Raw genomic sequence first — 27,680 nt, 5'->3', positions numbered from 1 at the left:
TAGAGAAGCTAAATTAGAAGGTGAATCCAAAGACAAACATATAGGCATCCTCCTGAATATTAACCTTCATCAGGCCATGAAAGGAGACAGAGACCCACATTGGAGCACCGGATAGAAATCTCAAGGTCCAAATCAGGAGCAGAAGGAGGGGGAGCACGAGTAAAAAATCTTTTTAAAAAACCCTGTTTATTTTATTAAATTAGAATTAACTTCATCACAATGCTAAGCAAGTAAATATTATACCCTGAGCCCCTGAAGCATGTTATTTTGAGCAATAACTTCATCACAGAGTTAAAAGCAACGGCTCTTTTTCATTTGTATGGGGCTCCCATCCCTTTCAAAGGACGGCTTTCCAGCTGAGCTTTCCAGCATGATTGGGTGCAGATGATATCTGCAGGGTCGGGTTTTATAGGCACAGGCAATGAGGAGGCAAGGCTTTGGGAGGGCATCCTGGGGCTCCACCAAGTCACTATTTATGTCCTTACCTGCTGGGAAGTCATGCAAAGCCACAGCATATGGTGCACCGCTGTCGACGGGGTTCTGAGTGTGGCCTGAATCCTGGTGGGGAGGGGAATAGGGCAGTGAGCGGAGTGTGCAGGATAGAACTGGTTTCATATTCACTCTGAGACCATTGTGTGTTTGTTTTCTTGTCAGAGCCTTCCTAAGAGGACTGCACTAGGAGCACCAGCTGTAAACCACACAGGTGAGGTGGGCAAGGCAATCGTTGTCACCCCGAAAAAGAATGTGTCCTTGCCAGGGAGGGGCAGAAATAACTTGCCGATCACTAAGCATTTCTTTTCAAGGATTTACTTATTTATGCATGTGGGTGTTATGCCTGCACGTATGTCTGTACGCCATACAAGTGTGTGGCATGCACAGAGACAAGAAGACGCGTTGGATCCCCTGAAACTGGACGCACTCAGAAGTGAACCTGTGTCCACTCCAGGAGTAGCAGTAGGGTCTCTTAACCACCGTGTCATCTCTCCAGACCCCTAAGCATTTTGATTTTAAAGGAAGAAACTAAAACAAAACAGAACTGTTTAACTTTAAAGGAAGCAAAACAAAGTACCATAACACTTATCCTATTTCAAAGCTATCCTGTTTGCCTCCCGTGGTACTCTCCCTCTTCAGCTGACCAATCTAAACCGTAAGGACAACACTTTCAAAGTCAAGCCCATTCTGCTGGAAGAGAATGAACTCCTGTATTTATGTTCTTGCTTTTTTTGCAGTGAAAGGAACTAATGACTTTCCACCAAAGTATAATTCACAAGAGTAAAACCACTTCATTTATTACCACTTAGCTGAATACATTCTCTAGTTTGAAAGCAACGATATCTACGATGCTTGGCCTTTCTATTTAATCTGAATGGCTTATTCAACAGCAATTCTGAGTAAATTAGCAAAGAGAATTTAGTATTGTTTAGCTAGGTAAACAAGGGATTGGATTAGCTGGAGGAGAGGGTGAGGTTGAAGAGCGGGTGTCACGACTGACAAGCAGTTGCTTGGTTTTACTTTGCTTCTTGTTCTTCTTCCTCTTCCTCTTTCTGCTTCTGGTGCTGCTATGTGGACCAGGCTGGCCTCAAACTCATAGAGATCCTCCTGCCTCTGCCTCCCTAGTGACGGGATTAAGGTAGACTTGGAACTCACTATGGAGACTAGCACGGTTTCAAATTCATGATGCTCCTGCCTCGATATCCTTCTTTGGTGGTGCTGGGGATTTAGCCCAGGGCCTTACTCATGGGCAAGGAAGAGTTCCACCGTCAACCCTTGGGAGATGTTACTTAAAATTCTTCAACACTAGAAAACGTATGAACTGAATGAAGGTAGAAACTTTTGTGCTTTTTTTTCCTCTTTGTTTTTCAGTGACTCTTGATCTCTTAGGGACAGTTCATCTTTGCCCCTCCTGCATCCCCGGTGTGCTGGCTTGATCACAGTACACTGTAAGGAATGGCTCACTCTTCTCACCTTGTAGCAACTTTGGACAGATCTTTCCCGAATCCACCTGCGCTTTTAACCAAAATGCACCACAGAGGCAAACTAGATTCTTCTTCTTCTACCCTCCACTACCTACCCCTTGAGAGAGGGCTTCCTCATGTAGCCCTGACAGTATTTAATAAAGTTTGCTTCAAATTTGGCTTAAAAATTGTGGTAGTGGTCTTCTTCTCGCCTGGTGGGGATTAACACCTACCCATGGGCAGCTATTCCATCCTACCCTCAGCCCTAAGCAGATGCTAACCTACTTTCTGTCCTGACGGTTGTACCTTTTCTGGGTTTCTATACAACATGTCAATTCCAAAAACAATTCTGTTGGGTATTTTTTTTTTGTTTTGTTTTTTGGTTTTTTGAGACAGGGTTTCTCTGTTGCTTTGGTGTCTGTCCTGGAACTCCCTTTGTAGACCAGGCTGGCCTCGAACTCACAGAGATCCTCCTGCCTCTGCCTCCCAAGTGCTGGGATTAAAGGCGTGCGCCACCACCACCAGGCTGTTGGGTATTACCACACTCACTTTACATATAAAAACCAAAACAATAACCAAAACCTTCAGCACACTCTGTGGCCACTCAGGTTGGAGCCGGGGAACTGAAGCCACTACACACACGGTGGTAATTTACTTTCTCTGTGACCAATCCTTTGGATTCAACCTTAACTGATAAGTTTAATATCTCCTGTTTACCAAGTTAGGGGAAAGTATAACACATTTTTGGACCTTTTTCACCACTTAAGGTGGTTCTGGGACAGGCATGGGCGCATGCTTAGTTAACTGCTGTGCCAGGACACCAGCCATGCTTTATTAATTTAATATTATTAATTAATTAATTACATTAATTATTCATTTTCACCAACAGAGATAATACAATGGCCCCCGGAGGACAGAGAACCAAAGGCAATGCTCAAGTGGAAAAACTTTGGACTGTTACAACTTTTAGTTTTTAAGCTTTAAAAATAGATGTAGAAGGGTAGAATTCTGGCAGCCTGACTCCTGCCACCGCCAGCGCACTCTCTGAGAGAGGAAGGGCGGTGATGACAGATGGCTGATACTGGACCCAAACAGAGAAAACCGGGTAACAGAGTTTTTTCCTGTGTGAACTAGTTAGATTTTTCACATGCCAGCTGCACTAGCTGAAGACAGACATCTCCCTAAAATGAGAAATCTTCGTTTCTTAGGAAAACCTGGAAAGATAAACTGCCTTCCAAGAAGGAGGACTTAGACTAGACCATGAAATCTAGGATGAAGAACAAACCAAGTTCTCTACTTGAGCTGAAAGGCTGGTGTGTTTTTCATATGTTACCTTGAGTCACAAACAGTGAAACCTTAACTGGTAAGTTAAACTCTCCTAAAACTGCAGCCAGAGTTCGGGGAGGGGTGGGCATGGAGCTCAGAAGCAGGACAGCAGCTAGCCCTCCCAGACCCTGAGCTCAGTCACCCGCTCCGCTAAACAAATCCTCTTCTCCAATCAGGGCTCCACAAACTTGTTGTTAGTCCCTAACTGTGACTTGAGATGCTGGATTATATTTCACTATTTAATGAATTTCAGAGAAACAAGGTTTATAGGTTTACATGTCCCCTCCCCAGACAGTTTCCCTTGTTACCAAGGCAGGCCTCGATCTGTGCAATAGCAGATGATCTTGGACTTCTGACCCCTCCGCTTCCACCTCCCGTGTCCCGGATTACACCCACCACATCCTATTAAAAGCCTGCATTTTAAAGGACTCTTTTATGTCAGATTTAGAATTTACCGGGGTTCCTTTTAAAAATAACTGACTCGTTCTGCCAGAGAACAATGTCTGGTGTGGTAAACAGGTTCGTGTTATTGAAAAGAGCGAGCCACTTTCTCGGGTGAAAAGTCCGCGAGTGTCCGAACTCCCAGAACACGAAGAGGGCAGATCACCCGGCAGTCTGTGCCAACGCCATTAGGGCCATTTGCTCCAAAATTGGAGCAAACTGCTACTGTTATTTCCACCCTGGTTAAAATAATCTGCTAATGAGAGAAACCCGGGGAGGAAAGGGGTCTAATTAATAGCTCCACGACGGTGCCGCCGTGTGTGACGCCTCACGTACGTCAGGTCTGCTTCTCGGTCGCTCCTCAAGGGGGGTGACAATTCTCATCTGGGATGGGTGAACTCTGCCCGTGCCTTCTCCCCGCTGGCATTCCAAGTAATTATTTTCTGCCTGCTTCAGGATCACAAGCACATCCCCGCGCTGCAAGACACAACACCACTCTCTGAAGCAATTATTATTTAATAAAACATTATTACTTTCCCACATTTTAATCTTCGGAGCCTAAAGCATTTAATAATGTGTAATAGCAGGAACAGAGGGCAGGGATTTATTTATTTATTTATTTTTATTTTTTAAAAAATCAGCCAGTAGAGAAAGGGCTTGACTTTACCTTACAAGAGAGGTCCGTGGGGTTCTGGGAGACAATGTCTTCATTGGCAATTCCATGAGGCACAGACAGCTTAAATGTAAATGGTGAGAGAATTATTCGCTATCCTAAACCCTCACCTGCTACTAATCACTTAGGACTTGGCAAGCACACCTAACGGGGCAGCATCTTCAGAGGGTGAGCAGGCTTCATGCCCTGGATCCAGTGAGGCCATCATTTCTCCTGGAAACTGAAGTTCTGAGAGGGTGGAGTTGAGCCCACAAGATCACAGGGGGTGAACGTGCCCTCAAGTTCTCTCTGGGTCACCCGAGAGCAAACCCGGAGTACAAGGAGGTGGCCATGTAAAGCTGGCTTGAGTAATGTCACCTCCCCCACATGGCCACAGCATCCAGGGCTCCCAAGGCACTCAGAATCCTGTTGTAATTTAATGATAGTGTAGCCACGGAGGATAGGAAGTGGATTTAAGGGTATATTTTATAATGAGGCACATCACTTAAATAGACCACCATTTTGGTGTATTGATTTCTTTGAATTCCTTAAATGTTTTGACATTATGCAGCTATGTAAAGAACTCCCAAGTGAAACCTGGTCCCCTCTGAGTAAACAATCTTGGTATAGAAAGACCAAGCAAACAGAGGTCTTACCACTAACCCTGTTTGTGGTATGGCAAAATGGTAGATGTCAATTGTTCTGTGTTCAAATCCTGGTTTTACCGCTAGCTGGCTTAAATCTCTATCTTGGTCTCCTTTCCCTTCTGTATAAGGGGGATGATAATAATAGTCTCTAATCTACAAGATTAGTTTTGAATAGTATCTAGTGAACAATGAGTTTTCCATACATACCAATTACTATTTTACTTTATTTATTACGTAGTTTATCCCAAAGACTAGCCCTTGGGTTTGGGTAGTTAAAGTTTCATTAGTTTATACTTCATCTTAACTGAGAGAGAGAGAAGCAATGGGTTTCATCAACTTAAAAGACTGTAAATATATTTATTATCTCTTTTTATCTGTCTGTTCTTTTCTCAAAATCTGAATTAGCTTAAAGTAAAACATTTTCCGGCTTGATGGAAGCTTAGAGCAGGAATCACATTACTAACTGCTGTAAAACACAGCGCTGCCGTACACTTATTTTTAAAATGCACATATAATCCTCCTCCCACTTACAAGTAAATGTTCAACTTTTTCTGATTGACCTGACCACCCAGAAAGCAAATCAACTCTGTCATTTGTGGGAAACACAAGCAAGAGTCATTCGATGGAAAAAAAAAACCACCCAAAGAGAGCAAAATTAATCCTCAACTATCTCAATTACTGATAAGAACTTTTAACTAGTAGCTATTAAATGGGCCATGATAATTATGCTTACAAAATGGAAAAAAAACTGTAAGAAAGTCCATTGATCTTAATAAAAATTTAATTTCTACTTCGTTTAAATGCTCCTCATTTAGTGGGCAAAGCAGCTGTGAAGTACAAACTATGGCAGCAGATGAGCCCTGGCACCATCACCTCCTCCCACGGGGGACCCTGCCATCAGTGGCTTAGACCCCTATATGCCTGCTTTCCCTTCCTGGTGTTTCTCCTAATACTGACAGCCCGTCTGGAAAACCCAGAGTTTTGTTGTTGTTGTTGTTGGATTGTTTTTAAGGATTTATTTGTTTTATGCACATGAGTATTTTGCTTACATTTACGTCTGTGAACCATGTGTGTCCTGAACTGGAGTTATAAATGGTCGTGAATTGCTATATAGGTGCTGGGAATCAAACTGGGGTCCTCTGCAAGAACAAGTGCCCCGAACCTTGGACCAGGCTGGCCTCACACAGATCCACCGACCTCTGACTCCCGAGTGCTGGGATTAAAGGTGTGCAGCACTATGGCCTGGCTAGAGTAATCCCTTAAGCACCAACAGTTTGAAATTCCAGCTTACCATGTATTTTCTGTAAAGAGGGTGTCCTGGTTTGGGACGAGGGGGTAGCACCGGGTCTTGGCTTTTAAAGACCTGACTCTTGGCTCTTGAGAGTCCAGAGGCCAAATGACTTTGCTTTTTCTGGAGATCCATGTCAGAGGAGGACCGATTAAAAGGCAAATTTTTACTTGATGATTTGGTTGCGGAAAGTTTAGGCGGGGGTGGTCTCTCAGGGGCCCCTTTGGGAGGAGGCTTCCAAACTGGCATGACTTTTCCATGGACAGGTCTGAAAGGCAAGGGGGGTCATGAGTTAGCATTTCGATCTGATCTGATTAGGTTCTGCTCCACCTTTTTTTTTTTTTTTGAAAGATTTATTTATTATGTATACAGTGTTCTGTCTGTCTGTATCCTTGCTGGCCAGAAGAGGGCATCAAATCTCATTACAGATGGCTGTGAGCTACCATGTGGTTGTTGGGAATTGAACTCAGGACCTCTTGAAGAGCAGTCAGTGCTCTTAACCTCTGAGCCATCTCTCCAGTCCCTGCTCCACCCTTTCTTACACACACACACACATACACACACACACACACACACATACATGCATACACACTCACACATATATACACACACGCATGCACGCGCAAACACACACACATACACTCACACATACACATGCACACACGCACGCATGCACACGTGCGCGTGCACACACACAGATCCTGGCACAGATGTGAAAAGCTTTTTTGCTGTTAGGATACAATTTCCTAAAACCTGCAGGGCATGCTATTTTTGAGCAAATGACTCTTGCATTAAACATGATATTGGAGGAAATGCCATGATGTTCCAGCTTCCTCTTATCTTGCACTAGAGATTCATTAGTTCAAGACAAGCATTTTCTGTCACCCGTTCTCTTAAGGCCCCAAACTGCTCCTAAACACACTGACTATTTCAAGAAGCTAAGTACTTTCTACTACAGTCTGAGACAAAAGCTTTTACATATGATGATATCAGGTATGTGTGCTTGGGTCCCCTGCGTAATTAGAAAAGGAAATCAAAACCCCCTAATGTTCACAGTATAGGCGTTACTATTAAAACTCTTAATTTAGATTAGCTGAAAGCAAGCTCTGAAAATGGAATGGGACAGCAACTACTTTGAAAACCTTTTTTTCTAATTTCTAAATGGAAGTAAATTTCAACACGCCAACGCCTTCTGAAAGCGCAACATCTCTAGAGCTGGGGGCTAGGGCACTTCTGAGTTCCCCTCGGTGATGCTGAGAAACACGCCTGCCCCTTCTAACTGAGCAGACTCCAGCAGCGGAACTATTTTAGTCTGGAGAGTTGTCTTGTTTATTTGGAAAGAGTATCAGAAACTCATATTTGTGCTCTGTAGGGCTTTGGACCTCGTTGAAAGAAGAAGAGAGCCCCATGACCTGATGTCACAAGCAGACTGTGGGCTGGCTGCCTGGGCGGACTCATGAGTTTCTCTTCAAGGCAAGATCTAAGGCTCGCAGCCCTGCATCTGGGCAACAGAGGACAGAAGCTAATTCTCCAAGGCATTCAATGCCTCCAACAGTCTCACATTTTACCTACCTTGGTGGCAACCTGGGGGGTCCTTGTACCAAGCCTCCCGATTCACTGATTTGCTCCGGTTCCTATAAATGTCACAGAAGGACTTTTTAGTTAAGACTGACCTAGAACAAGAGTTTGCAAGAGGAACTGGAGTCTCGATATTATACATATACATACATCATATACATGTCATTTTATTAATTTGTTTATTTTTGCAACAGGGTCTCATTATGTAGCCTTTGCTGGCCTGAAACTGTGTAGACCAGGTTGGCCAGGAGCTCAGAGATCCACCTGTCTCTGTCTCTAGAGTGCTGGGATTAAAGGTGCGCACTACCTACCATGGCAAGCCCATAAAGCAGTATTTTGAAAATGGGGTTGGGTGCCCTAGATGGAGGTCTTTCTTTCTCCTTTCTTGCTAGAGTTTGCTCCAGTTTTAATATAGGTTATTTCTTCACCCCAACTACGGTAGAAATCAAATGGTCCTGAGTTTAAACCACAGATTGAAGTGGGTGGTTATTTTGCTTTGGACAATCATATCCCCTCTTCCTGCTGGGTAACTTCAAAGCAAGCAGTGGGTTTTGAACTAAAGAAGTTATGGACATAAAAACACAAAACAAAACAAAAAAACCTGAGTGGCCTAAAAGGAAGAAATTGTGATGAGATGGAAGGGCTGGGAGAAGGGGATTTTGCTGACAGACAGCTTGTATGGGCTGACAAGGGCTTTGTAGGGAATAGCAAAGGGGAGAGCCAGAAAAGCTCAAGACAGCTCTAGCTGGACTTTGCAGCCACGTGACAGAAAGAGGATCTGGGAGTGGGGGGACGAACAGAGAGATTTCCCCAGGGGAGGGGCTCGGCTGTTCTTTCTCAAAGGTTTTCAGAACACTTTTTTTTTTTTTTTATCTGTGTGGGTGCTTTGTCTGCATGAATCATGCATGTCTGTGCATCATGGGTGTGCTTGGTACCAACAGAGGCCAGAAGAGGCACTGGACGGCTGTGAGCTGCCCCGTGGTGGGGCTGGGAACCGAACCCAGGTCCTCTGGAAGAGCAGCAATGCTCTTAACTACTGAGCCATCTCTCCAGCCCCCGGAACACGGTTTTGAGGACTGGGAAATCATTCTTCTGTTGAATGAGAAATGAAAAGATCTCAAGTCCCAAACAGAGCTTTTTTGTTCTTTTCTTTTGGAAAAGTCCTAACTAAATTGTTCTTTTCTTTTTTTTTTCTATTGGAAAATTGAAAGAATTCACTACCAATTCACTTCCCCTTTTCTACTTTTTAAGACCCCAACACATACCCGAGAAATACTGCCTCTAAGACTGTAGGGGGAAGTGTCCAGCCCTTTAAAATTACATTGTATTAATAATTATTTAGTTATTGCTTAGGAATCTCTGGGCAAATTCAAACTGTTTCATCCATGTAACAAATGAGTTAAAACTTCTTTCCCCAATTTTTAAATTCGTGCTATTTATAACGCTTTCTTAAATACCAAGTGATTAATCGCCAATAACTATGATAATTTAAACATGCTCCGATGTTTTAAAAATCTCATTTTTTAAAAAACAAATTAAGCTTGCCCTTAAAACTTGGCTTCACTAATGAGTTCAGTTAATGTAGTGAAGCAAGCCACCAGCTCATAAACCCTGCAATATTCCAGAATACAACCCACGCCGCATAAACACGCGCTGCCTGTAATTCTTCCTGACAATATCACCATGATAAAACCATGCCTCTCCTTGGCCACCTTTAAAATTCAAGCAAACAAAGGTTAGCAGGGAAGGAGAATTTTTTTAAATTGATTTTTCTCAAAATTTAGTTGTGGGAGGTGCCCTAATACTGAGGGGAAATTTAAGCAAAAACACTAAGGTGTAACTTTGATATGGAAGGGTATCTTCATACGGTGTACAACAACTATTAGCTGCAGTCTCGTGGGCTGAGATTTTTTTCCTTTTCTCATTTGTTTTTAGCAAAGCTGGACCGCAACTGAGCTACATCCCAACCCAGTGATGGTGTACCTGTGGGAAATTTAAAGTATCCTTTTGATCTCCCATTTTTGACAGACTTTGAGTTGAACATGAAAGGCACATCCTGGAAGGCATTGACGTACGCGACCCCCTCCGACACAGAGAAGAGGTGGGCCTGCTGCTGGCTGCAGTTGTCTTAGTATTTGCTCAACCTGGGTTGATGCCCAGGCTGCCAACAGTCCTCTGGATTATTGATTAGAGGCGTCCCCCTCCTCAGCATTTCGTACACACTGTGAAGACTTTCTGTGCCTTTTTAGTTCTGTCTAGTTCTGAGATCCTGGGACTCTGGTGTCTGAGAGGCTGGCTTAGGTCCAAGGCAGAGACGGTTCTCTGCTTGTAGCATCTCTATAACGCCATCTTTCCACATCTGAATCATGCTTTAATTTTAGAAAAATTCCCTTTTTCCCCTTTCTTTTCAAGACGGGATCTTGCTGTGCAGCTTGGCCTAGAACGGAACTCACAATTCTTCTTAGTCTCCAAGTGCTAGGGTAACAGGTGTGTGTCAGCACGCTCAGAGCTTCCCAGGTTTCTGTGGCATTTTAAAAAGGTAGATGTTTCTCCTTCTCTTAAGACCACATGTGTGTTGGGATCGTGGAGCAACTGGCCTAGGTATGTTTTGCAGGAGCCGACACGCCTTCTTAGAGCGGAGTTTAGAACAGCGTGCCTCTGGCACACTCTTCTGTGTGGCATGGCTGGATTCTAACCCGAATCACGCAGGTTTCCCGAGTGCTGTAGAACTTGTAGTTTCTTTAGGAGGTGCTTTGGGACAGGTGAGAGTGCGCACAGCTCCAGTGGCTCCCCATGGGAGAGATGTGGCAACCGTAGCCGCTAGATCTGATGAAGAGTTCCCTAGCACTCTGGTTGGGAGAAGAGCAGATAGGTTTTGGCCAGTGGCCAGCTTTTGTAAAAGTAAAGACTGTCTACCCTCCTGATCCGTAACAGTTTTGTTTTCGAGACAGGGTTTCTCTGTGTAGCCCTGGCTGTCCTAGAACGTCCTCTAAAGACCAGACTGACTGCAGATTCAGAGATCTGCTGACCCATTTCCTGAGTGCTGGGATTAAAGGCATGCGCCACCACAGGCTGAGACATTGACACTTTCTTTTTTTTTTCTTTTTTTGGTTTTTCGAGACAGGGTTTCTCTGTGGCTTTGGAGCCTGTCCTGGAACTAGCTCTGTAGACCAGGCTGATCTCGAACTCACAGAGATCCGCCTGCCTCTGCCTCCCGAGTGCTGGGATTAAAGGCGTGCACCACCACAGGCCAACACATTGACTCTTTCTAGAGGTCTTCCACCTCTAGTCCTTATGACCCCTGGTCTAAATAAACTTAGTAAACAAAACTTTCAGGCACGTGTTTGACCTCAGTCTGTAGAAATCTACACTTGTGAATTCAGAATCTGTTTTAGCGTGCCCTTTTCTTCAGGCTCAGTGTGTCTATATCATGGTCTGTTGCATGGAGAGGCTTGCAGGTGGCTCCGATTCCTTCTGGGACAGATGCAGGAAGGACTTCCGTTATGTTCACGTGAGGCAGAGATGTAGGCGTGAACACAGATGCTCTTGGGTGGTGTCGTTTATCCTAACTTGTCTACTTTTAAACTCAGATGTGTGTTTGCAAGCTCTGCCCTTCACAGACCCTGTCACATGGGTTGCTGGACAGCGCACCTGCTCATCGACCTCTCTGTTCGGTCCAGGAGCCTTGGAGAGAGGAAGCCTGAGGTCTTTGCAAGCAACCATTCCTTCATAGACGTTTGGGTTACAGTATGGCGGGGGCCCTACTATCTACTTTTGGGTTTCCATGCCCCGGTTTTAATAAAAATTTATTAACAAGCACTTTGAAGATACAAATGATCACTAAATTTTAATTCATTCTACAGAAAAATCTCATTAACTTGGTATTGGCTAATTTAATTTAATGTCTTTTTCCAAAGGAATTTCTCTTCACTAGAAGATTGGATGGGTTTGCTTGTATGATGATCACAGCTAATGCACAAGGCAAAACTATTATAAAAATTGAACTGAATTGGTTTAAAGACTTTAAGAATTGATTTCTCTTGAAACAAGCCATAAAGATTACCCATCAGGAGAAAATTCTTAAAAATGCACAAGGGAATAATATTAAGGTCCTAGGTATGTTAACAAATGTATAGCAAAGCATTATATTTTAATTTAATTTTTTTCTTAAATTTCAGAATAAAAATTCTTAGGGTAGTTATCTTAAATTATTATCATTATTTTTTTAATAAAAATAGATTTAGTGTTTTAAAAAATATGACAACTTGACTAAATCTATTTCTACAAATATTAATTTTTTTGAAGTTTTAACAACCTCTTCATTATTATTATAGTATCATATAAAAGACAATGCCATTGTATTGGTACAGGAGAAACTAGTTTATAATGAAGTACAATGAGCGAACCCAGTCTTTCTATAGGGATCTGTAAAATGCTGACTATAACATAAAATAAGTCCATGAAGTTTAGCAATTGGGTTCTAATGAAATACTTTTAAAAATATAACCAACGAAAAAATAATTTCAACAGCAACTGAAGATTTAGAACTGATCCAGAACTCTGCTGTAAGCCTAACAACTCTTCAGGATCACTTACCGGGTGTCTAGTCCTGTCAGTGTTACTGAACTTTCCAGACGCCGTACTGTAAGTATTTCCAACAGGCTTTTCAGCAGGGAGAGGAGGTGGGCATTGTGGCTCCTCATGTAAACCTAGGGAAGAAACAGAAGACAGATGTCACCAGCAATAGCTGGACGGTAGCTGGGCTCCTAGACAGTGACGTAAGGAGAAAGAGCCCTCAGCAGCCCTCAGAAAACGGGGAATGAGCTGATGTTACAATGTTACATGTTACAATAGGGGGTAGCATTGCTAAGAATGATGTGTCAGGCATTAACTCAGGCATTCCAATCATCCTGCCTGCATTAGATTCGTCTGGTCAACAAGTAGCCAGTGACCTATATGTGGCAATTTAGATTTTAGATCTTTCTTAAAGTGAAATAAAGTGTACATTTTTTAGTTGTGCTACAGCACCCAGCAGCCACTGGGACATAGAGGCTACCATGGTGGCCAGCATACATACATTACCAGAGGGCCTCATACTAGACAACACACTACCCATTTTATATAAACTGAAATTAAGAAAACCGTGAGTTACTTAATCTATTAATGCCAGTAATTGTCAGGTTTGTCCATCTGAACCCAAAGCCTGCCCTCATTCTAGTAAGACAGGGTCCTTAATAGGTGGAATATGCAACCCTCCCCCACCCACAAATAACTAAATGCTTCTGATAATTTAGGTTAATGGCCATAATTAGCCTCGATCCAGAAACAATACCTTTATATCCAAACTACACCCTTAGCTCAGTAATATTCCCAACTTATTTTAGAGAAAGAAAATAGAGATGATTAGATTTAATTATTGCCTGATAATTAAAATCTGTGTGCAGAAATACCTCACGAGGGGGATGGGTATAACATATCGCCGGAGGCTAAAGCCACCTTTTACACTGTCTGGTGTAGCCAGGAAAAGTATATGAGAATTCTCATTTGTTCAAATTTCCAGCCCCAATGAAAAACCTCTAACAAGAGGATGATCTGCAGGTCCCTGCTTTATCCACAGACAGGGAAACAGTCTCAAAAGGAGAAAAATGTCCCAGCCAGTTACTAGGAAAATAATGATTTAAGATGGGCAAGTGTTTAAAAACTATGCCGATGGCTCAGTGATCTCGCAGAGGACCCAGGTTTGATTCCCGGCACCCACGTGGCAGCTCACAGTCGTCTCTCACTCTGGTGCTAGGGGACCCTGACATCTTGTTCTGGTTTCCTCAAGCACTGTAAGCACACGGTACACAGACACACATGCCGGCAAAACGTCCATTAAAAAACAAACTCACAATGTTAAAAATTGTACTAATAGAATTCTGGGGCATTGGTTTTTGCTGGAACTAACTCTTTGGAAGCTATTTTAGCAAATCAATTCTCTAACACCCAGCAGGGAAGATTCACCTTTTTGATAGTTCCTGGGGTTTTGTTTGGAAAATAATTTAAGATGGTTCCTTGGCTTACCCTTTCATGATTTCAGTCAGCATTATTAACCCAATTTAGGAGACATAAACAGCGGGCCCGACACGGCTCACACTTAGGGATGCATGCTTTTCTGGGCTGTTAGCTGGTGCTCAGAACTTAGACTGTAAAATGGGACCATCTCCCCTCTCTCTCTCTTTTTTTTTTTTTCTGAGGTAGGGTTTCTCTGTGTAACAGTGCTTGATGTCCTGAAACTTGCTTTGTAGACCAGGCTGGCCTCTAATTTGCAGAGATCTGCTTCCTGAGTGCTGGGCTTCAAGACCTGGGCCACCATGGCCTGATGTAGGACCAACCATCTTTAGAACTAGCAAATCACAAGACTGGCTGACCCGAACACTTCCTTTCCTTCCAGACAGCTGGGATTCCAGAAGCCACCAGTTCCTAACGGTGGCTACATAACTAGCCTCAGTTAAAAGAGTGTGCAAGGCAGCGCAGGAAGCTGCCCTATTTAACACTGTATGTTGTCTTAGCTTGTTGTAGGGAGCCGGGAGGAAGCCCTGTGTGGTGTGAAGATTCCTGGAAGCTTATCTCTGGTTTCTGTCACACCGTACCCCATTTGCCTTTCCCCTGGGTGGATTCTGTCTTGTTTACTTTTGCAGTAATAAGTTATAACCCTGAACACTGAGTTCCTGTGAGGAGTCCTAATAATTCATTGACTTGGGGTGGTCTTGGGGGCATTGGAGACTAGAATAGAGTTCAGTGTAAACCTTGAGAGAGGGCTGGATTCCAGTCTTAGCAAGTCAAAAACAAACAAACAAAAACACAAAAGGGTCAACTCAAAACCCACATGAGGTTCCGATAATATTCGTGATCTTTATATTTTACTACGCCTGTTAAATTCATAATATAAGGTAATAACAAACAGGCGAATAACCCAATGAGCTATGGTTTTGCTCCTTTCTGACTGTATCACACCATCAAAGGTGATTACACCACCATTTCCTTAATCAACACTACGGTATAACCTTCAAAGAAGCACGACCTGCTGGAATTTCAGAGCCTTGACTTTCTCCTCATTTTTCACAGCAACTCAGTTCTATTTCTTGCTACTACTAGCTGAGTGCTATTGGTTAATAACAAAACCACCAAGAGGCCAAAACCAATAAGATGCTTCTCCGTAGTATTTTAGAGAAAAGCCAGTCCCCTAAATTCAAGCGTATGCTCCTGTACACTCTCTTGTACTCCAGCCCTGGACATTGTACCCCGCGTGACTGTCAGGCGGAATCAGCAGAACCTCCCTTCAGACGAAGGCAATGGCGCCTCCTAGGGGCCACGCGAAAGCACTGCAGGCAGGAATGAGATCATAGCTTAGTGACTGCTCTAAAACACACAATTTTCTTTTTTCTTTTTCCTTTTCGTTTCCCCTCCCTCCCTCCTTTATTTCTTTGTGTAGCCAAAGATGACTTTGGACTCCTGATTTTCTTGCCTCCACCTCCTGAGTGCTAGGATCACAGGTGTGCACCCTCTCTTCCGGTTTTACAGACTTCCAGGAAAATGGAACCCAGGGCTTCCAGCGTGCTAATCAAGCATTCTACCAAAAGAGTCACAACCCCCATCCTAAACATCAAATTTATTTTTGAAGTACTATCAAAACTGATACAAAACTTCATTGACTGTGTGATTTAAAAAAAAATCAACTAAGGAAGCACACACAAAAAAATCTAGCGTTAAACCAATCTTAAGATATATATTTTGTAATTTAGTCATCCTAAGACGCACAATTGTTGTAATTTTCTAAAGCTTTTGGGTATAGTTCTTTGCATAATTCACACACTGCCGTATGAAGATTGAGCTGACTGGAACAATATACCCATGATAGACATAGAGAATTTCATTTGCTATTAGTTCCATTGCTTCTATCCCCATCTTTACCAGAGGCACTGTGATTGTTCTCAGAGCTACAGTCTCCTATTCTCTTTGTCTAAAATCAACCTTGGAGAAAAAACAGATTACTAACTGACAGTGAGAATTCTCCAAAGAACTGGGAGAGAACGCCTTGCTCCGGGATGTCTGGGTCCACGAGTGACAAACAGCAGGTTATATATAATGTCAAAAGCAGACATTGACAAGTTAATCCAGATTTCTCCTCAGTTCTTGGAGGAGTAAGTTAGAAAGACAGAGAAGAGCTTACATTTTTCTGGTTTGGCTGGGATTCGGATGACAGTAGGGTTCCTGGTGGGCGCTGGTGCGGAGGCTCTTTCTTTTGTCGGTTCTGTTTTTGTGGGGAGCTGAAAGGGATCTAATGAAAAACATAGTTTATTTTTGCATGTTTTAGTTAACACGGACTCAAACAAAAAAGCCTCATTCATAATTTAAGAGTCATATTTTTCATGCCCCAGGGAAAACTATTCATGGATAAACAAAAATCTCAGTTTGCAGAGACAAAAACAAAGTTGGAGCTCATAAAAGGAAATAATTTAGTACCCTGTAAATAATTCATACGGCTTTTCTTCCTCTCTGATGAGAGAGATCCAGGACAATCCTGAATTATGTAGAAGCTAGCTTTCAGGGGAGCGCAATCATTTCATAAATGTCTGCCTGCAAATGAGGGGTAACTGCAACAAGCAGTCTTTCTAGCCAGCAACACCCCCGGGGTCCCAGAAGGGCTCTTCCCCTCTCGTCCCTGTGCTCACCAGTGGCCTCCTCTCCTCCGCGTGTGACCTGACGCAGGAAGGGGCCCAGCTGTGTTAGATTTAACTTAGTGAGGGCATACTTCCATAATGTGGAAGTAATAAGGGCCTCTTATTCCAGAAATAAAACATCATCCTTCAAATGTTTAACTTTGGGGCAAAGATATATGATTTAACATTTCTCCATCTTCATTAATTTATTTTAAGTGAACCAGATATGCCTAGGGTATTTTAAATCAAAACACAACTATAAACCCATTTTTTAAACGGAAAGAAATGAACTTTAATGTAAATGCTCTTTTCATTATTTTAGAAACGTGTCTAGAAAAATGTTTGTATGTGGGTCTGGAGCGATGGTTCAGCAGCTAAGAGTACTTGCTGCTCTTGCAAGTTCAGTCCCTAGCACCCACACCAGGCCTGTAACTCCAGTTCTAGGGGATCCACTGCCTCTCCTGCTCTCCATGAGAACCAGGCACACTGTGGATGTCACGCCCCCCCCCAATAAATCTTTAAAAACCGTTTGTAGGTGTGGGTATGCATAGGTGTGTGTGTGTATGTGTGTTTGCTAGTTCACACGCATGTGCACAGGTGTACAGAGGCCGGAAGAGGATGCCGGGTGTCCTGCTCTGTCTTTCTTGTCCCTATTGAGCCAGCCTATTTAACTGACCCTGAAGCTTGCTGCTTTGTGGTTAGGCTGACTGGCCAGTGAGCTCCAGTGGTCTCTCTATCTTTGCCCCACTTTGAGCTGGGGTTGCAGATGCACCCGCCCATACTTGGACTTTATGTGGATGCTGGGGACCCAAATTTGTTTGTGCAAGCACTCATACCCACTCATACCCACAATCTCCCCAGCTCCTATAAAAGTTTTTGAAAGACCGGAAACCCAAGGCTTGGGAGATGGTTGGTTGGTAAAAGGTTTGCCATGCAAACATGAGAACCTGGTTCGACCCCTAGACTTCATAGAAAAAGCTTGGTACCCTGAGGAAGCAGAGGCAAGAGGATCCCTAGGGTTGGCCTGCAAGTCAGTACAGTAGAAAAGGGGAGCGCCAGGTTCAGTGAGAGACTCCGTTTAGAATAAAGGGAGTCGATGTCAGCCTCTGGACTCTGCATGCACACAGGTGTGTGTACCCACACAGACACACACACAACACACAGACATGCACAACATGCAGACATTACATAACACAAACACACAGACACACACACGACACACAGACATACATAACACATATACACAGACACACAACACACAGACAAACACAGACACATACACAGGCATACACACACACACACACACACACACACACACCATCATAAAAATAGTTTTAAAAAGATGGGAGACCTGAAAATAAATAGAACAGCAAAAATAAAATGACAAGATCTATAGCATCTCCCCTTTCTCTTTGTCACTTCTTCCCCGGCCACTGTGCTATGCTGCTTCCTTGGTCTTCTGGAACCTAGAACTACCAGCCTCCCCCACCCTCTACAAGCTGCAGAAGCTTGACCATGCCTTCCAACATCCTCAACCCTTACCCCAAACCTCAGCTACTACAGACCATTTTTCAGAATCTCCCAGGCCTGTTTTCTCTCTCTCTCTTTCCTCTCTCTCTCTCTTAATAAATATTTATTTATTTATTATGTAAACAATGTTCTGTCTGCATGTATGCTTGCATGCCAGAAGAGGGCACCAGATCTGTTGTGAGCTTGCTGGGAATTGAACTCAGGACCCTTGGAAGAACAGCCAGTGCTCTTGACCTCTGAGCCATCCCTCCAGCCCAGGCCTCTGTTTTCTACTTGCAAAGAGTTAAGAAAAGGATCAAGGCTGATAATGTTCTGTGTAATCAACCCTTCATGTGGTATTTCTGCTATAGCTGATGTTTCTGGCATTTCTAATCTGTTGGTTATTGGTATAGTTTTTGACAAGCGATAATCGCTGGGTGAGTTTGGAGGGAGAAGAAAATATTGACCGTGAAATGCCTGAAATTGGAGTCCGGGCCTATATACTACCTATAGGTTTCACAATCCAGAGTAGGTGGGTGTGTGCACAGCAAGAGCACAGGGTGGTGGTGGACAGAGAAAGGGGGGTCAATAGGTGAGGTGGAGAGGCGGGCACAGGAAGACCCGAATCCAGCTTGCTGGAGAGGCTAGCTTCAGGAAACCCTGCCTCAAATCCCACACTCCTCAGAGGGCAGATCTCAACAATCCTGCCAAAGGGCCAGCCACATTGTCCTAGGATGAAGGCTGGAAACACAAGAAGCTATGCTACAGTTCATATGCAAAGAACTCTCAGCCTCCTCTCTTCTGAGCTGCGCTTAAGTAACTGGCTTGGCCACACGTTATTACTCTGCTATGTGTGCCTTGGTGAACACCAGTGTCCCACCACTGCAGACTGCAGGAATGGTGTGGTGATGGGTTCCAGCTGTGCTTTTGAGTCACGCGGTCACTGGCATGTTGTGCCGGGCTGGGCTCCATCCGACAGACCACAACCAGAGCTGACCAATCAAAGAAGAGGAGGACCAAAGGCCTGGCTTTTATCTCGATGATGGTGGAACCGGGGCCCTATGCACGCCAGGCAAGCTCCCTCCAAATGAGGCACAGCCCCAATTGCTGAAGCTTACTTTTTTTTCCTGAATGTGGGCAACATACAAAGCAAGCGTGGCACGTCCCTTTGTGTTTGGGTGCTGCAGGCACAGCCTGGAAGGAGGCCACATCACTGGCATCTTTTCAAAGATCCCAAGTTTGTGATCTTTGGTCCTGGGCCTCAGTTTTACAAATTTACTTCAGAAACAAAAACACTGGAAGTAAATTTTATGGGAGTAAATATTAGAGGATTGTTTTTAAAAGAAGTGAAACAAAAGCAAAATACAGGGAAACAACCCGAATATCAACTGGGGAACCCTGAGTTAACTTCAAAATACTTTCATTTTATGATTGAAAAAAAATTGATGGCAAACATTTAAAAAAAATATACTGTAAGAAAAAGCCTTTTTTTTTTAAGAAAAAAAAAAAGAAAAATTAATTACTTTTCTCCCCAATGGTTTGGAAGCAGTTTTGAAGGTGGAGATATTAGGTATAAGGAAACAATAGGTTGAATTGGGCTATTAATCTAAAGAGATGTTGTCAATAAATCTTAATGCTTTGTAGCCAGGCATGGTGGTGTTTGCGTCTTTAATCCCAGCACCCAGGAGGCAGAGGCAGGTGGATCTCTGAATTCGAGGCCAACGTGGTCTACAGAGCTAAATCTAGGACAGCCAGGGCTACACAGAGAAACCCTCGCTCAAGACAAAACAAAACAAAACAAAACAAACAACAGAACTAAAATCTCATTGTTTTCCAAGGTAACAATAATACCAATAAACAATAATAAGAAACCATAGCTCTCAGCTACTGCTCCAGCACCAGGCTGCCTGACTGCTGCATGTTCCCTGCTATGACAGTCTATGATAGAACTATCTTTGTACTCTGTAAATATGTATTACTCTCATTGGTTAATAATCAGAGATGACTGGCCTATAGCTGGGCAGGAAGAGATTGGGTGGGAGAGCCAGACTAGGAAGACGCTGGGAAGAAAGGCAGAGTCTGGGGAGTCTCAAGGAGATGCAGAGAGAAGCAAGATAAACATGCCGTGCTGAAAGAAGGTATGGCTATGTAGCAGAGGGTAGATAAGAAATATGGGTTAATTTAGGTTGTAAGAGCTAGTTAGTAACACGCCTAAGCTATCAGCCAAGCATTTATAATTAGTACATCTGTGTGTAATTATTTGGGGAGCAGCTGGTGGAACAGAGCTGACTGGCGGTCTAGATGGAAAACTCTACCTACGACGGTCATGAACCCTAACCCTCCAAAACCATAAGACCCAAATAAACTCTTTCTTCTACGCGTTTGCCTTGGTCATAGTGTTTGGTCACAGAAATAGAACAGTAACAGACATACGTGTTCTTTAGAACAAGTTCTTAATCTGGAGCCCAGGAATGGTCAGGACATGCTGAATGTTGCACCTCAAACTGTTTGTGCACGAGCTAATGGACACCTTTGGAAAGGAGATAAAAAAGTCCCAGTCGGCTTCAGGTTCTCAGGATCCTGTGACCTACCAGAGGTTCACAACGTTGTGGCGATAACTCTATCAGAGGCTGCTCACGCACCCCAAGACAAATGTACCGTCCAATGGCATCTTTTCTGTGTTTTCACTTGCCGTGTTCATTCTGTCCCTCATATCAACACCAATTATTCTACACGTGTCTCCAAACAAGCAGGCCCTCCTCATCCATGCCTGGCCTTCATAGAGACACTGACGATAAAGTTGTCCTCTGGCCATTACCTGTCTGTAGTAATGCTTGTCACTGCAATTAGTTTCCCCATCTCTGGTTTGCTTTTCTATCATTTCTCTCCCTGGAGTTTTGTTAATAGCAGAGCTCGGCTGCTAAACTATTATTCTGGTCTGTATAATGGAGTTGACAGTAGAAATATTCTACCTTTTTTATTTTTTTTGACAACTGGGTATGATTTGTAAGGGTGTGAAGTGGAATTGCTAATACTTCTTGGCTTTATTACATTAACCTGGAAGGCATTCTACCTAAGAAATGAATCCAGTATTAAATTGTCTGTTTTATGAGTTTTCCTTTAATAATTTTTCTAATCTTTACAATGTTTCCATAGTGTCAGGTATTTTTTGATCTCTATTTCCTGAGATTAATATGGCAACTTGATTTTATGAACAATTTTTATTAGTTTTTCATTATATTTGAGGGAAGACAAAGAGGAGCAAAGACATATTTCTGAGTTTTCTTCTGTGTTCCTCCCCCAGTTTCTGGCTGATGCCTGGACCAATTAGGCAAGGGTTCAGAGAGGCCACAAACCTTCACTTATAATGACAATGCCACCGAAATAACAGCAAAGCCTCACAGAATCCCCAGTCAAAAACCAAACGAAAAATTCATCAGTACCGAGGGGCTGAGGTGACCCCAAAGACCTCTGGAGGGGAACAAGTATGGGGAGCCACAAGGCCAGTGTGCACTCTGGAACAACCCCTCAGGCAGCCATAGTTCAGACGGCGATGAAAAGCTTGAGCGAGCTCGGTTTAGAAGAAAGCCGCTGTGATCGCATCACAAAGGCTGGAAGTGGGGCAGCACACAGGGATGGAAGTGAGGATGGCCACAAGGTAAGGTCAGCAGGTGACAGCGGCTTAACAGATGCGACAGCAGAAAGGAATCATTACACCCAGGCTACAGTAGTGTCAGGGCTCTCCTACACAACCACGTAAGCCCCGGTAACATCCTCCATGATAGGGTATTTTTTTTTTCTTCGAGACAGGGTTTCTCTGTAGCTTTGGTGCCTGTCCTGGAACTAGCTCTTATAGACCAGGCTGGCCTTGAACTCACAGAGATCCACCTGTCTCTGCCTCCTGAGTGTTGGGATTAAAGGCGTGCGCCACCCCTGCCTGGCAAGGGGTATTACTATGGTATTTTATGTATGAAGAAACAGAGGTTCTTTGAGGGTAAGGGAAATGCTAAAAGTCACACAGCAACCATGTGAGAGCCTGCTCCACTCCAAGTCCAAATAGTTAGATACCCTGTGACGTCGCAGTGAGAAGACTCGGGGATGGCTTCTGTCTCTCTAGGGAAGGCTGTTCCTGTGAGGCTGTCACCAGGGGAGGTGAGACAATAGAGGGGGTAGGTTTACAAGAGAAAACAGTGGACTCCCTATGACTTCATAGTCAAGAGCAGTGGTTAGAGTCAGGTGAGGCAGGCAAATTATATATTTTGCCAAAACACGGCCCTCATAATCAAATGTTGTACAATGAAGTGTTAGAAATCAAGGTGCTGAGGCATGGATAGCCACGCCGAATGTCTGCCGCTCAGCTTCCTGTCTGAAGATGTCTGTCTTAATGATACAGAAGAATTTCCAGCGTTTTAACCAGGTTTCCATCCCATAGTACCTAGTAGGTGCTAAAAAGGCAACGTATGTTTGGTTTGCATTGTTTCCCCATCTCTGCCCTTCTCTGATCCTTGTAACATCAAAAGGTTTGGATAAGAAAACGATATTGGCAACCACATTAAAAAGGTCTCCGAGGTTTTGCTTGGCTGAGGGAGTCCTCAAAATGTTGGGTAGCTAACGTCATGTGAAAAATAAACAAGGCAGAAAAAAACCGCTGGGGATGCAGATCAGTGGGCAGCACGATGAATGAAGCCTCGGGTTTGACCCCCAGTCATACACAAATCTCAGTGGACACACAGGCGCGCGCACACGCACGAGCCTTGGCAGGGAAAACAGTTTTATGACAAGAGACACTGAAAGTCTCTTGGTCTGTTTACTTTATCTGCAAAGTGAGGCCAATGATGCCCTGCTGTTTCTGTATTAAATCAAATTATGTTTGAGTTGTATGCATTAAATAAGAATAGTATTCATCGCTGTGTTATGACCATTGGAACTCAATACGGCCTAATGCTTGCCCTCTTCTTTTTGATGTACATGAGGCATGTCTTTTTTGCTTTATTTGCCAAAGCCAGTTGTATGCATTAAATATTTAACAAATATGTCCGCTATCACATACATGGTATACAAGATTTTTTTGTTTGTCTGAGATAAGTCTCAGGTGTAGCCCAGGTTGTCCTTGAACTTGTGACCTTCCTAACTTAGTCTCCCGAGTGCTGTGCTGATATCTAGCCATCCTGTTGGCCAGACTTTGGCTTTGAAATAGTATGTTCTATACCATTCTGAGGCATGCTTAATATTTATAAGATAACAGTTAAACTCTGGAAAATACTATTAAGTTTATATCCCCACAAATTTCATCCAAATAAGCAAACAATAGTAGAGGGAATTTTATCAGTGATCTGCGGAGCAGCTTACTTTGACAGTTGGAAGATAAGCTTTACTTCACGGAGAGAAAAGCTTTGCTATCTGAACAGCGTGAGGAAAGAAAACATTCTCTTGGCCTCCGGGAAATTTAATTATCCTGATCTTGGCTGCACACTGACAATTGTTGAGTTTTAGTTACAGAAATTTGCATTGTCAAGACGCACTGTGAGGGGCATGGGAAAGTCTCTGGAGTGGGTGCTGGCAATCACTCTTGCAGGATCCTTCTGCGGGCAGGCCTTTTGGCTCTCAGCGAGGACTCTTGTGGGGTCACCACTTGAGTCCCCCTCCGTGAGAAACTTCCATCTCGTTCTCCTACTGCTAAGTCCACAGATGAGTTCAATGTAAGGCCTGACCTTCAAACTGCTCCTAAGGGAAGTCAGTCCCACAACAAACTGATCCCCAGCTCCGGTCTGCTCACCTCTGGCCCATATACTAAAAATCCGTGTATTTTAGCATCTCTCCATCATCTCACCTCCCACCTCAGGTTCTCCTTTCCCTCTGTGGCCTGCAGTACTCACTCCATGTCTCTTATTTCTGTTATATTATCTTGGAACACACACCACCCCCGACCCCATGCATGGGTAAGTACCCAAAACCAAAACAGTGACACGCACTGTAGACACCACTCATGAGTTTGGGTTCCCCTCCACTCCAGAGTTTAACTCACCTAGAACCGTCTCAGAACCGAGGTGTTCTTCGGCTGGGCTCCCTGAGGTGGGCAAAACATCATCGTCAAAGCTGATGAGGTCAATGTCCCCCAGGGCCTTGCTCTGCGGAGCTGGGACTGGAGGGTTGGCTGGAGGCCCTTCTCCCGGTGACCTGAACGCTTTGGCTTGGGATGCTATTGAGAGGCGGGGAGGAACCAAAACCAGTTTTGGTGGAACCGAAGGGTAAGCTGGGACATCTGGGGAGGCAGATTTCTTCGGCAGCAAAGGCCGGGGAGCAGGAGTTGGGATTTTCTTCCCCGCATCAGGGTGCTCGGCCACGGGCCTTCCTCCCGGAATCTCATGGTTCACACTGCGTGTAAGGCCAGGAGTTGGTTTCTTTGGCAATTCAGGTTTGGTTACTGGGATGCTCCCGGCTTCTTGTGGCGATGAGGATGGGGTGAGCCCTTCTCTGGAAGCCACCTTCAGCCTGTTTCCCGTCCAAGAGTCCCACTGTCCAGAAACCCTGTTAGCAGCAGGCTTGGGCGCCACCGAGGGTTTCCCCGAGGAAACAGCAGGTTTCGGGGGAACCGTGCGAGGGATAATCTCTGGTTTCTTGGGCAGTTCCGAGATGTCTGTATTTTTCTGACCCTCAAAGGCTTTGATCCTGGAAACAATATTTTGGCTTTGTTCTGTGTTCATCATGTTCATCACGGCCTGACTATCTAAGCTGCAGGTACTGTCCAGCAGCCAGCTTTCTCTTGGGCCCGCAGGGCTTCTCTGGATCCCTTTCTCTTCGCCGTTACTATCTCTAGCTACTGGTCTGAGGTTGCTCTTTGATCTTGGTCTTGGCACTGGACATCTTGTAGCACTGGGGTTTTCAGGGCAATTTTGCTCTTCAGAAACATCAAAGACTATTAAAGGCGCCACACTTGGTGGGGGATTACCAGTTGGGGCTGCTGGAGAAGCCTGAAGAGGCTTGAGAGGCGCCTGCAGGGCTGACAGGACCAAAGGAACAAAGCAAAGTTACCATGCTATCATTTGAAAGCAAAAAAAGAAAAAGAGAAAGACAGACAGGAAGAAAAAGTCATTGCAAAACCACTTACAGGAGTGTATAACTTGCATTTGTTTATATAACACAATCATTGTGTAAATTAAAGCACCATTAGATTCCTAGTTCTCACCAGACATCACAGGAACCATTTCTATCTGGTTGTCAAAATCCCAACAACTTCAATGCTTTGCTTCCCAAAGCAAGTCACTCTCCCCTCTCTCCCTAATAAAAGACCCTGAAGAAGCCCAGAGAACAGTCTCCCTCAGCATCTTACACTTAGCTCAACTTGCTAAATGTAAACTCTTTCTCCCTGGGAAGAGAGGGAACTCACAATAATGTGAGTTAAAGAGGCTATTTTTTGAGATATGGGCCAGAGACTGGGGTTGCAGTGCTCGGGAAAGATCAATTATAGCAATTGCTGCATATCCAAATTAAGAAAGCACAAGGTGGTCATGGAGCCTAGGAAGCAGGGCTCAATAAATTATGTACGACTTGTGAATTATTTTAAAGCCTGGAGGCCGGCTGATTAGGTAAGACCAATTACTTGCATTACTTTGAGGCAGATCGCTGTCTATTTCTTCTGGAAAGTCGGTCTGAGTTGCAGAAGTAATCGTTCTCCTTGGCGTGGCAGCGGCATTATTGTTATTGGTAGTGTTAACCTGAACTTGGTTGATTTCTTTTATCACTTGCTCATAGGAGGGCGGGAGCTGGAAAGCAAAGAACGAAAATTGCCTGCATCTATGGGCAACAGGAAAGGTGCTTCAAGTCTCATTGTCAGAACCTTTGAGTTTAATTTGAAAAAGAAAACGCAAAGCAGTGTCTACGAACCTCAGCAGGAACCAAGTCATTGGGTCTCCAAGGGCCTGCTACGGGGGTGGAGGGAAATCCCAGTCCCGGTGGTGGAGCTCCTGGGAACCACGAGGCCGGCCTCAGGGGCTCTGCCGCCACAATGGTGATCTCTGGGCGCCTGGAAGATGGAGCCCCAGTGAGGTTCTCAGTAGGAAACAAGCTACCATCATCAGAGACTCAGGGTGGCAATCACTTTCCATAAAAAGGCATCCAAATCTATTAGAGGTCTCAGAATGGTCTTTCTGGTCCTGGTGGCTGCATAGTATAGCCAGGCAGGCTTCAAGAGAGTGGATGACCAGCATCCTCCAAGAATCTTGAAAAGTTGAGAACTAGGTCTAGTGCGTTTAGCCCTGCTTTGGTTGATAGTGGACAGGGCTAATTCAGGCCTTTCAGTTTGATTCCACAGCTCTGCTGTTGGCTAGCGGAACAAACAAATGTGTGGCACACAGTAGAAGAACATATTGGTAGTGGACTTGTTTGGGTTCCTGTGATGATAAAGTATATACAGAGTGCAAACTCCCATGTGATGAATACCATTGTTCTCACGCTGTCTCTGCCTCAACTCGGTTACCTTTAAGCGTTTTAAATTCACATGTTTACCATGAGACCCTGGCGTTATATACACACACCCCTAGTCAATTCTGTACATGACTTGATGATTTATCTGGAATATTTGTGTTGTGGTGAACCTTCCTTTACTACTCTTCATCTATAGTTTTGTTTATTTGCTTTCATTTATTTATTTATTCATTTATTTATTTATTTATTTATTTTTTGAAGGCAAGGTCTCATTGTGTAGCTCTGCTGTCCCGGAACTCACTATGTACACCAGGCTAGCCTCCAACTCAGATCCGCCTGTCTCAGCCTCTTGAGTGCTGGGATTAAAGAGGTGACCACTATGCCTGGCTTCTGAGTCTGTTTATATGCTTTATTTTCAACGTGCTTTTCTAGCAAACTCCAACTATGTGACCCTGGGAAGGCCAGCCAACATCTCTGAACTTCAGTTTCTTATCTAATAAACAGGAATAATGATATTTATTTTCTCTTCTCTAGCACTCCATGGAAACAGAAAATATGTTATCAAAACTGTGCACATATACACACTCTCTTGCTAGCTTATGAAGTATGGTTAAGTTTGAACCAAATTCCCTAGAACCCCTTTTCTAACTAAGAGTTACCTGTTAATGTTGAACACTACACATATACATTAATCCCCATGACAACTGGCCAGATGGGCATGGCCAGCATTTTACAGAGAGAGAGACATGGAAGCTAAGGAGGTACAGTAGCTTGTCTAAAGTCATATGTTAGGAAAATACTGAACTCAGGTTTTGAACTTGGCTCTGTCTCAGTCTGAAGTCCTTGTGCTGGGATAAGTGTCTCAGGCCTGTAATCCTAACTCTCAGAAGGCCGAGACTTTCCAGGGCTACATAAAGAGTTCTAGACCAGCCTGGGTTACTGAGGAAAAATGCCTCCTTATTGCACTGACCAAAATAGTCCTCGTTCTTCACTATTCTTTACTGTATTTTGAAAAAGTTGAAAGCATTGGGCGCCAATTTGTAGGAAGGAGGCCGCTAGTTAGTTCTATCTATCTATCTACTACCTATAATCTATCTATCTATCTATCTATCTATCTATCTATCTATCTATCTATCTATCTATCTATCTATCTATCTA

At 43.9% G+C, this 27,680-nt stretch overlaps 1 protein-coding gene across 4 annotated transcripts in view; it reads right to left on the bottom strand.

Annotated features, from left to right (window-relative positions):
• The window catches only part of Sh3d19 (SH3 domain containing 19), a 136,747-nt gene that overhangs the window by 13,900 nt on the left and 95,167 nt on the right, over positions 1-27,680 (bottom strand). For 3 of the 4 annotated variants that reach the window (XM_026786797.1, XM_013348806.2, XM_026786853.1), the window contains exons 5-14: positions 25,983-26,121; positions 25,699-25,861; positions 24,124-25,098; positions 16,100-16,207; positions 12,484-12,596; positions 7,882-7,943; positions 6,313-6,577; positions 4,390-4,458; positions 4,059-4,199; positions 486-558 (exon numbers count right to left, since the gene is read on the bottom strand). In XM_026786797.1, coding sequence (XP_026642598.1) covers positions 486-558; positions 4,059-4,199; positions 4,390-4,458; positions 6,313-6,577; positions 7,882-7,943; positions 12,484-12,596; positions 16,100-16,207; positions 24,124-25,098; positions 25,699-25,861; positions 25,983-26,121 — 2,108 coding nt within the window. The remainder of the gene's footprint in view (positions 1-485; positions 559-4,058; positions 4,200-4,389; positions 4,459-6,312; positions 6,578-7,881; positions 7,944-12,483; positions 12,597-16,099; positions 16,208-24,123; positions 25,099-25,698; positions 25,862-25,982; positions 26,122-27,680) is intronic. The other variant, XM_026786823.1, reaches the window with a different exon arrangement.

This window comes from Microtus ochrogaster, chromosome 1 (assembly GCF_000317375.1).
Source record: "Microtus ochrogaster isolate Prairie Vole_2 chromosome 1, MicOch1.0, whole genome shotgun sequence".
Taxonomy (NCBI): Eukaryota; Metazoa; Chordata; class Mammalia; order Rodentia; family Cricetidae; genus Microtus; species Microtus ochrogaster.
This window is presented reverse-complemented; position numbering and strand designations above follow the sequence as displayed.